At 39.5% G+C, this 11,618-nt stretch overlaps 1 protein-coding gene across 1 annotated transcript in view; it reads left to right on the top strand.

The window, feature by feature from the left end:
* Positions 1-11,618, top strand: part of Atp8a2 (ATPase phospholipid transporting 8A2) — a 604,547-nt gene that overhangs the window by 398,871 nt on the left and 194,058 nt on the right. Inside the window, exon 27 of the mRNA XM_008824989.2 lies at positions 8,068-8,142. Coding sequence (XP_008823211.1) covers positions 8,068-8,142 — 75 coding nt within the window. The remainder of the gene's footprint in view (positions 1-8,067; positions 8,143-11,618) is intronic.

Here is an 11,618-nt window from a genome sequence, read left to right as displayed (position 1 = left end):
GAAGTATGCATCTGTTTGTATTATCCAGGTGCCTAGATCCTTTCTTTATTGGTTATATAAAGCTGGTTGGTACAGGGTTTAGGTTCTCTCAGGTTTAATTTGGAGAGAACAGATGGCTTCAGATCAGCTATTCAGGAGTACCTACAATAGCCCAATTCAGGTTCCAGTCAGGTATATTCCAGCTTCCTTCACCATGGTGGAGGTAGGATCTGGGTACTCTTAGGCATTCCACCCTCTCAGGTTGTCTTTTAGGATCTCACTGTTAGCCTACCAAAACCAGATCTGCTCTGGGGCCTTGGGAGGGGCCTCACAAAATCCCAGGTAGGGAGATGGGTATGGTGTAATTAGGGGAAGCTCACCACCACATGGAGGCAGGATCTGGGGGCTCTCAGGCAGTCCCCTGCATTCTCAGCCCCTCTGTCAGAGAGAGAGGCCAGAGGGACGCCAGAGCTGGGCAATCTCTGGCCGTCTGCTGAGATCAGAGCCGCTACACAGATGGAAGTTGGAACCCACCCTCTCAGGCTGTCTGCTAGAATCTCAGCCTTAGCCTACCAACACCAGATCTACCCTGGGGCCTTGGGATGGGCCTCACAAAATCCCAGGTAGGGAGATGGGTATGGTGCAGTTAGGGGAAGCTCACCACCAGGTGAAGGCAGGATCCGGGGACTCTCAGGTAGTCCCCTGTGTTCTCAGCCCCTCTGTCAGAGAGAGGCCAGAAGGAGGCCAGAACTGGTCACTCTCTGGCGGTCTACTGAGATCAGAGCCGCTACACTGATGGAGGTCGGAACCCACCCTCATGTCTTTTTCTTAATAAAAACGAAAAAGAAAAGGAAACAAATGGGTGGGGTCCAATCCTGTTGGCTTGTAAGTCAGAGTTGGGTTTGGGTTGCATTTCCATGTTTGTCAAAATGCTTCTCTTGTGTGCAATACATGTTTCTGTTTTTTTATCCATCTAAGCATTCAGATTTTTTTATGTCACTGTAGCAGGCATATTTAATAGTACTGCCTTAACATGCTTTATGTTGCCAGGGTTTGATGTTTTGTTGCTTCTGTGTCTTGTCAAAGCTCTTGCCACACTTTTACTAATTACCTCTACACAATGACCTGCCTTTTTCATGTGCAATGCTAGAGAGAAGCAGCCTCATTTTCTCCCTAGTGGGTAATTCTCTTCTTACTGAGTATATTGAAGAATTAGCTTTATAAAAACTTAAAACTCAGGCTAAAGGAGTGGGTCAGTTATGAAGCACACATGAGGTCATGGGTTAGAAGAGCCCCAGTCCCAGAAATTAGTAAATTAACACACCCATTAACTACTGTGTCAGGATATGTGTGTTGACTGATCCTTCTCTATCAGTGGGTTGTTTTCTTTCCTGAGTCAAATGGTGCAGGGATTGATATGGAGAGACAGAGAGAGAGAGAGAGAGAGAGAGAGAGAGAGAAAGAGAGAGAGAGAGAGAGAGGAGAGAAGAGAGGGGAGAGAGGAGAGAGAGAGGAGAGGAAAAGAGAATATATATAAATGTAATATATTCTTTAATATTTAAAAAATTTTTGTTGGTCTAGGGGTGTGGCAAATGTAGGTTTTTCTCTATTTTCTCCAGGATCTATGACCTCTCCAGCCATGTATATTTGGCTGTGTTTACAGCACCACACATAAGTTCCCTCACATTAAGCCTGTTTTAATTAGACAGCTGTTGATTACTCCCAAGATAAAAGTGCTACTACTGCACCAATAGCCATAGTTTGCTGGGTCAGTCATTGTTGTTTATTAGGCTGGGTAGGCCGATTGAGTGGTTTTCTCCCTTGGAAGCTTGAATAGCATCCTTTGATACCATGTGAGCTAGTCTTTAGGGAGGAGACTTTCAAGTCAGTTCAAGCTTGATTGCTCCAAGTCCTGTGTCCAAAGTGTAGCCTGTCTTCAGAAAGGAGGCAGTCAAGGGCTATGGCAATACCCTATGTTACTTTGGGAGTCTCTTAGACTACCCTGACCAACACCTCAAAGAGAGATGTCTCCTGTCTGACACTGTGTTTTTTGTTATATTGCCTTCAGCTATACACATGCACCTGTATATTTATTGTATATGTATTTTTCAGTAGGATGTTGAATTAATCCATTTCCCACTGGTTTTTTATACCATCTAAGTATTATTTCTCTCTCCTCTCACTCCCCCTGTGTAATCCTCCCTATTCCCTCCCTAGTTAAAGTACCCCTTCTTTTCCCCCTTAATAGCACCTGCCTCCTACTATTCCCTCTCTCGAGCTCCTTCTTCCTCATTTATCGCCATGATTCCTCTCCATTTCCTTGGCTCCTGCAGTTACATCAGGGTATATACTCCCATCTAGGGATTTTGGTACAAAGATCTCCAAATCAGGGAGAGCACGTGTCACTTGTTTTTCTGAGTCTGTATTACTTTACTTAGTATAATATTCTCTTGCTCCATCCATTTACCTGTAAATTTCATGATTTTGATTTTCTTTACTACTGAGTAGAACTCCATTGTATAAATGTACCACATTTTCATTATCCCCAGTTGAAGGACATTTAGGTTGTTTCAATTTCTTAGCTATTGTGAAATGAGCAGTAACAATCATGACTGTGTAAGTATCTGTTCAGTAGGATGAATCCTTTGGGTATATGCCGAGGCGTGGTATGACTGGATCACATGGTAGATTTATTTTTAGTTTTTTAAGAGTTCTCCACGCTGCTTTCTATAGGGATTGCACAAGTTTGTAGTCCCACCAGCAGTAAATAAGTGTTCCCTTTTCCCCACATCCTCTCCAGCATTTGGTATCATCTGTTTCCTTAATCTTAGCCATTCTAACTAGAGTTAGATGAAATCTTAAAGTGGTTTTGATTTGCATTCCCCAAATTACTAAGGATGGTGAACACTTTTTAAAGTGTTTCTTAGCCATTGTTATTTCTTCTTTTGACAGCTCTCTCTGTTCAGCTCCATATAGCCCATTTTTAATTGTGTCATTTATTTTCTTCTTTGTTTTTTGTTTGTTTGTTTTTGAGTTCTTGGTATATTCTGGATATTAATCCTCTGTTGGATAAATATCTGTACAGAAGCTTTTTAGTTTAATGAGCTCTCACTTGTCTATTGTTGACCTTCATTCCTGAGTGACTAAAGTCTGATTTTAAAAGTCCTTTCCTGTACCTTTATTTTATAGGATACTGCCTGTGTATTCCTCTAACAGTTTCAGTGTTTCAGGATTCACACTGAGGTCTTTGATCATTTGGAGCTAACTTTTGTGCAGGGTGATAGATATGGGTCTAATTTCATTTTTCTACACATGGAAATCCAGTTTTGCCTGCACTATTTATTGAAGATGCTGTCTTTCTTCCAGTGTGTATTCTTGGCACCTTTGTCAAATATCTGGTGGCTGTAATTGCTTGCACTCATGTTTAGATCTTCTGTTTTATTCCATTAATCTACAAGTCTGTTTTTGTGCCAATACCATGCTGTTTTTGTGACTATGGCTCTGTAATATAGATTGAGGTCTGGTATGGTAATCTTCCTGGCATTGCTCTTTATGCTCAGGATTGTTTTGGCTATCTGGGGTCTTTTGTATTTCCATAGGAATTTTAGGATGGATTTTCTATTTCTGTGATGAATGTCATGGGATTTTGATGGAATTGCATGCAGGATGTAAATTGCTTTTGGTAGAATGCTCATTTTTATTATATTGATTTTACCAATCCATGAGCACATAATTTCTTACTTTATTCTAAATATAATTCTCATATTTACAGACAAGTGTACCCTTCACCCTTCACCAAAGAAACTTCTTTTTGCAACAGATGGAGACTATTACAGAGTTATAGAATTGGTCAAATATAAACAGTAAGTGTCTCTGAGATGCTTAACCCCAAGTGGTACATCTTCAATGCAACCTCTACACATAAAATGAATGCTTCTCTCACCTCTCACCAGAGAAGTTTCCTTATGCAGCAGATGGTGATTAACACAGAAACTTACAATTGGCCAATGTGCAGAGAACAAGAAGCAGCAGAGTGCTTATCCTTGAATAGGGCAGCTATGTCAAACCTCTGCCTCAAAAGGCTCAGGGATCATTGCAGAAGAGGGATGGAAAGATTGTAAGAGCTGGAGGGGGTAGATGACCACAAGGAAAGTCTTTCAGACAGCTGGTCAGTTACTCATTTGAACTCATAGCAATGGTGACAGCATGCACAAGTCCTATACAAGCTCAAACCAGACAAAATCCCACCATGAATACTGAAAAGTGGGTAAGAAATCCCAACCCAACCCAAGGAACTTTTGGCAATTGATAGCTATAGAGAGAGGGAAAGCCAGTGTCTTATAGGACTGGAACTCTTGGTGGGCTCAGATGAACCCACACTGAAGGATCTTTGGGGACATAAATGAGACTCTATAGGCCGTATGTATAAGAGTACATTAAATTGGGCACGGGGCAGTGGGAGGAGGTGCAGATAGGGCAGGGGATCTAAATATCATCAAACTATATTCTATGAAAATCACAAAAAGTCAATAAAAAAGAAAATGTTATAACGAAACCCATTGCTTCGTATACCAAAATTAATTTTTACAAAGAGAAAAAAGTAAATGAAAGCAAAAAGTAAACTTTTCTATAACAAAACCATTGTTATCTTTGAAAGGTTTCTCTTTCTCTGTGTGGTCTTTTATCCTTTGTGCAGCGTTGTTTTCTTAGCCCACCCCATCGATCCCTGACTGGCTTTATCAATGTCAGTTCTGCTTTTATTTCTCTTTCAGTGGCTTTATTCCCTAACATCAACCTTTTCCTATTTTCTGCCTTCTTTGATGTCTTACACATTTTATTTTTATCTCTTGTTTCAAAGAAGAGTCACATTTTTAAGCTCCTTCAGGCTCACCAAGAATATTTGAAATTTTCTTTTGCCCTGTGGCCTGGTTCTTCAATAGAGATTATTTCATGTGTGTTTGTCCTGATCCTTTCTGGTTTGTTGCTGCTGCTGCTGCTGCTGCTGCTGCTGCTGTTGCCATTGGTGGTAGTATTTTAATGTTTAGGGGGAGAAGGCCTCCACAGGTGCCTCAGGACCCTTCCTCATAAAATTTTGTTTCTTCTCGACTGATTGCCTTTTAGCAATCTCTCCCTCGGTGCCTTTTCTTCCTCTTGCTTGTCAGAGGGCTTCCATGTGTACCACAGAGATTTCTACACGTATGAGTTTTCTGGTGGGTAATTCTGCTTTGTATACTTTTCTGCCATTGATTGCCATTTGTATTCGTGTGTCCTGCCTCTCCCTACTCATTTCTTAGGGATAAAAATGCATAGGTGTGTGCATTGTCCCTCAGCTTCTATCTAGTGCTTACTGCATCTAATCTACCCAAAGACCCCAGTGACTACTTGCTCTTCCTTTTGTATTTTGTCCTCAAAAAAGGAACTGATTCAGCATTTTTTCATTGTTTCACTTATTTCTTAGAAAGCTTTTTTTTTTTCTGGCTTAGTCTATAGGTTTTATTTGCTTATTAGCATCCTTGATTTGGTCTAATATTAGTCAGCATCCATTCTGGTTAGACACAGTTTGAAGGCTGGATCATCATTTCATTGAGAGTGGTCTTCCCTACCTTCTTTTCTGTTTTCAACTATGTTTGCAGTTTTCAGTTGATAGGAAGAGAGATAGCATTCAAAATGCCACTCTCATGCCCATTCCACAAGATAAATTAACTGGTTAAGAAATAAAATAAAATGCATACTAACTGTATGTCAGTATTGGTTGTTTGAAACACACACACACACACACACACACACACACACACAAAACACATACACACCATATACACACCTTAACAAATTAAGCTAAACCCTTGAAATGGGTTATAAATAGGCTAGTCAAATCAAATGTGATACAGATTCTCACTGCTGAGCCTTTGAGCAGTGGAAGGCAGTGGATTGCAGGTGTGGGCTGAGGGATGGCAAATGTCTGAGTAAACATTATAGGAATATTCCAGATAAAGAATGAACGTGGACCTCTGGCTCCTTGTCCTTCAGTGTTTCTTCATTGGACCTTTGGGGGATCTCTCAGAATGGTGGTTGAAGAAAAAATAAGGCCTTGTTATCAGCAGGCTTGTTTTAGACTTTAGAAGAAGTCCTGATAGTTTTGTCAACTAAAATATCAACTAGCAATTGCATTAAGGCATTTTGTTTTATCTTGCCAAGATTAGTGTTTTTACTAAATATCATGACAGGTGTGATTATACAGAGCAGCTAGGCAAATAGTCCTCTGTCAGGAAATCTGATCTATAGAGTTAAGAAGCCGCTTTGACATGCCTGGTCAGTAAAGTGTCAGTGCCAGAGCTGATCTCTCCTCAGCTGTCATAGCATAGCTGTCGTCTCTTGCCAATACATTCTGCCACTGTGATGCATCTAGGTGGCCACGATTTTAACCAAAATAGATGATGTAGTGTGTATGGGATAGTTAGAAGTCTGCCCAAATCATTAAAATTCAGTTGTATCACATAAATATCCAAATTCTAAACAGCAGTGTTTGAGAGGGTTTTATGCCATCTTTATCTCATTAGTGTATGTTCACTGTCCAAAATGATAGGTTCTCATTATGGCATTTTCATACAAATATATCATATACTTTTATCACATTGCTCATGAAAGTTGCTCTTTCCCTTCCTTTTAGCCCTTTTACTTCCCAGTCCCCATCTACAGTCATCCTGTTCTCTCTCTCTCTCTCTCTCTCTCTCTCTCTCTCTCAGTGTTCAATCAAATTTCTTTGTGTGAGACAGTATGAAATGCTTGCCTTTCTGAGTCTGGCTTCTTTCACTTAACAGGATAACTTCCAGTTCCACTCATTTTCTTATAAATAACACAGTGTCAGTCTTCATTGTGATGAAATGAAATTCCATTGTGAATGTATACCACATCTTCTTATCTGTTCATCTGTTGGTGGACACCTAAGCTGATTCCATGTCTTGACTGTTGTGATAAACAATACCAATAAGCAAGGCTGTGCAGTATCTCTGTGGTGTGCTGAGTCAGATTCTTTCAGGTATATACCCAAAAAAAGGCTACAACTGGATCATATGACAGTTCTATTTGTAGTTTTCTAAAGATTCTCCACTAATTTACAGTCCCTCTTCCCACAGTGTATAAGAATTCTTCCTCTCCACCCCAGTTCTCACCAGCATGTGTTATCATTTGTTTACTTTCTGATTTGGGTGGGTAGACTCTCAGCATAGTTTTAATTTGCACAGCCCTGATGGCTTAGGGTATTGAATATTTTTTTCAAATGTTTATTGGTCACTGGTACTTCATCTTTTGAAAACTGTTTAATTCATTTGCCTATTTGTTGACTGAAATATTTGTTCTTGGCATTTGATTTTTAAGTTCTATATATTTTAGATATTAATCCCATCTGACATTGCACTTTGCTCTGTAGCTGACCGTGAATAATAATCCAGCATTTCATTTACTTATACATCCATGTTACTTCATAGGACGACTTGAACATGTTTGTTTCTTGTTATTATGTATTAATTTCTGTCAAGGTGAACAGCCAATTAAGAAAGTCAGTATTTGGTAAACTAAAGACACAAATGACCAACAGAGGAGTTTTGTCTTTATTATTTATGATTTTTATCTACTTGAAAGCTCTACAAAGAGAAATCATGTTTATCAAACCTTTATAGAAAAACAAATGCATGAAGTTGAGACTCTTTCAGGCAATCAGAAAGTGTTGACACAAAATATGCTCTGTGAGTTCAAGGCCAGCCTGGTCTACACAGTGAGTTCCAGGAAAGCTGGGGCTACAGGGACCTGTCTCAAAAAGACAAAAAAAAAATGCTCAGTATAAGTTCATTTTCCTGTAAATATGGCATAGATAACCTCTTAAAGTTGCTGTGTCTTTATAAATTTTCCTTAAAATATTGATATTTATATCAAGAATTTATACCTTGACAAAACAAGTGCCATGGTTCTGGCCCTCATAGTCCCTCGCATCTGTGTCCAGCTGGTGGTCCACATCCCCTGCTACTCCTTCAGTGAGTGGAAATGTTTAGGTCAATATTGATATAAAACTTCGTGAACCCTTTTCTCTTTCAGCTTTGGTTCGCCTTTGTTAATGGATTTTCGGGGCAGATTTTATTTGAGCGCTGGTGCATCGGCTTGTACAATGTGGTAAGCATTCACAATTTTTATCTGATAGCATGCAGAACTCGAGGGACATTCCTTTAGTGTTTATGTCTGGGAAGTGTATCTAAACCAATCATCTGTGTACTTAGCAGGCAGCACAAATATATCTTTAGGGCCTTTGTTGCTGCGACACATCCTGCAGAAGCCCAAACTCTCCACACATGGTTTCAATCATAGCAGATCATTCTTGAATAACCCCATGAAATTATTAACCCATATATCTTGGTAATAGACCTTTGTTGCCCCTTTACTAAATGCCTGTGTGACATTTTGGGGTAAAAATTTCTATACTATATCTAAACTCACTCTGCTTCCTAATTTTACTTCTGAATTCTGAAATATAGATATAAACAAAGAATATATAATCTAGTGAATGTTTTGCCCTCGGTGGGAGAGTATCTATCCTAATGGAAGAAAAATTTCTCAATAATAAATCCCAACTTCCAGCTCCTGTGAGAATGCTCACCAGCATCTTCGGTGTTTTTCATCATTTTTCAGTTCTTTCTCACTACTCGACAGAAAAATAAGTATAAACTATAAGATGAAATGTCTCAATACTCTGTCCAGATTTCTTGTTTCTTGTTTCACTGGTGGAAGTAATAAAGGGCCCATAGCTGAGAGCCGTGGTGACCCGGAAATGGCCCACCTCTTGAGCCGTTCTCTCTTCGTACATTGATTTTCGCTTCCTGGCCATGGCATTTAAGTTCTGAAGCAGCTATCTCAGGGAGGTGTGAATGGGCTCAGAGAGCAGGGCCTAAAATGGCTAAAATGGCTTGTGGGTCTGTGTACATTGTGGCTGTACATTCACATCACTTAGCCCTCTCCTCAGAATAGCTGCCCTGCTGAGAATAAAATGCTGAACACAGTGTGCCCCAGGCCTGTGTGGCTTACAAGTACAGAGAGTCAAGTGTGTGAACTCAAACACTGAATGTTCATGGTCTGCTGGTCACTATTACCCACTGCAAAGTGCACTGCGTGTGTCTGCTGATGCTCCAAAAGGCAAAGTAAGCAGTAGGGAGAGCAGGGTGAACTAATGTGCTAGAAAACTTCTCTAGCCACTTCCCTCATGGACAGAGTTCGAGGGCCTCCCTTCAATGTACTAGGGAGAGACTAGAGATAGCTTCCAAAGACTTGAAACCTCTCACAAAAGCAACCCACACACCTAACAAACACGAGCCTGACTCTTGGAGGCTGTGCTGTAGAGCTAAGAGCAGCCCAGAGTGCATGTCACCTGCTCATGGGATGGGTGGGATTCAGCCCTTTATTCATACTCAGGTTATAATGATTTTCTTAGGTCTGTGTAGCCTTGGTGTTTCAAATTAACCCGACCAGTGTTAGGGGATCCCTGCTCTACACCAGATGTGGTAGTCTGAAGCACAATGGAAAAGCAAAAAGGAGTGCAGAAAGTTCCTTTATTCTTGTACTCTGATTCCGCAATTATTAGCACTTGCCCCATTTGCTCTCTCTCTTTCTCCATACGTGTGCACAGCTGCGCATGCGCGCGCGCACACACACACACACACACACACACACATACACACACACACAGAGTTGAGTGCACATCACACTTCAGTGCATAGTTACAAGTCTATATAATCACAGTATAATGATCAAATCAGAAAAACTTGACGTGAGCACCAGACTACTTAACAAATCCATAATTAGCCTTGTTGCTATTGTCCCAATACTGTCCTGTTCTGCAGTTGGTTCCAGTCCATGGTCAGAGACTCACTACTAGAGGCAGCCTGCAGCCTGCAAAGCACTGCAGGGTCTGTCTTGCCTGGCATGGACTTTCCCTTCTCATTTTCTTTAAGCAGCATTTCTTTCCTGTTCTTTCTTTCTTTTTTCTTGTATTAATTTTTGTTTGTGTTTGATTCTCCCAGCCAGCTAAAGAAGCAAATGATTGTTTCTAGGTTTAATTGTCTCTGTGTGTTAAAAACTGAAACAGCATCTCCCTCAACCATGAGTTAATTCTGTCCACTGTTTAGACCCCCCCCCCATCTGTGTTTTCACTTTCTGAGGCTTCAGTTTCCTGCAATCACCTATAGACTGAGACTATCAAAATGAAAATTCCAGAAAAAGATCATAAGCTTTAATTGTTTTATGGTGGCATTTTGTCATGCTAGCTCTGTTTTATTAATAACTGTTGTTAACCTTAACTGTGCCAATTTAAAAATTAAACATTATCATAGGTGTATGTGTGTTTAGGAAAAATTATATTGTATGTTGGGTACAGTCCTTCCCGAGGCATAAGGTGTCTACTGAACACAGCTCCTGCTCTAGAACTATAGTTTAATTTCCACATCAGTTTATGGGAAGAATTGAGACTAAAAAGGCCACCAGGGAGAAAAGTTGCCTGGATCAGATGGATTTAGCTAAAGGTTATGTAATTTTTTAGTGAGAAGATAACTCTAATCTTATTTCAATTACTTCCAAAAATTAATCCTGTTATCAAGCCAGTGTAATTTAAAGAAGAAAACTATGACCATCCCTTACTTATAAACACAGAAATTCTAAATAAAATATCAGCTAATGGAGTTCAATAATGTGTTTAAAAGTAAAGTGTTTGACAAAACAGGACTGGTTTTAGGGATAAAGATTCAAAAACTTAAGAAAAGCAGACTCCCATCAGTAAATATTACAAAAAATATGTGAAGCAGTTCAGCAGGCATTCTCAAAATAAGACCTAGGAATATAACAGAAATGCAAAGAAACTAATCAGCCATAGCTGACACTATTTTTTTAAACCAGTAGTGAGTTGCCATAAAAGGCAAAATCTAAAAATTATTTCATGTTAAATAAGAAATTAGTTGGAATTCCTCCTATTAATGCAGAATTCAGCATTGTTCTGGAATTTTCAGCAACTGCCAAGATGATTAAATAGCTATTACAGATATTGGGAAATCATGAGCAATTTCAATCCTTATACAAATATTCATGCAAACTAAACTGTAGTTGGATAAATGTGCTCAGATATGATTGTTTATCCAGAAAACCCAGAAGAAACTGACACAAAAATACTAGAGTGATATAAGAATTTAGAAAGGGCCAGATAATGGTATAAAAGTAGCTTTTTTTTCTGACCCAGCAATCAATAATTTTATTTTTTTTAACTCTACCAATGAGCTCCTAAAAATGCACAAATTCTAATAATTCCTTTCAAATAGTAATTAAACTTACACATTGCTGAAGAGGGTGGCATGTGCCTATGGCCGCAGCTGCTTGAAAAGCTGAGTCGAGGGGATCACTTGTGCTCAGGATTTGGGGCTCAGTCTAGGTAACATAACATGATTCTGTCTCTTAAGTTTTTTTAATTGTAAATTACATAGGTATAATTTTATAGCATCCATATGAAAAACCCAAATATTATTGGCCTGTTATCCTAATTACTACAGAGGTTGAAGCAGAAGGATTTTAAGTTCAAGTGCTACCTGAATACAAAGTGATTTCAAGTCTGGCCT

The sequence above is a fragment of the Nannospalax galili genome, unplaced genomic scaffold, assembly GCF_000622305.1.
Source record: "Nannospalax galili isolate Female #2095 unplaced genomic scaffold, S.galili_v1.0 scaffold488, whole genome shotgun sequence".
NCBI classification, from domain to species: Eukaryota; Metazoa; Chordata; class Mammalia; order Rodentia; family Spalacidae; genus Nannospalax; species Nannospalax galili.
The sequence above is the reverse complement of the archived record's forward strand: the minus strand, read 5'-3'. Positions and strand labels throughout refer to the sequence as shown.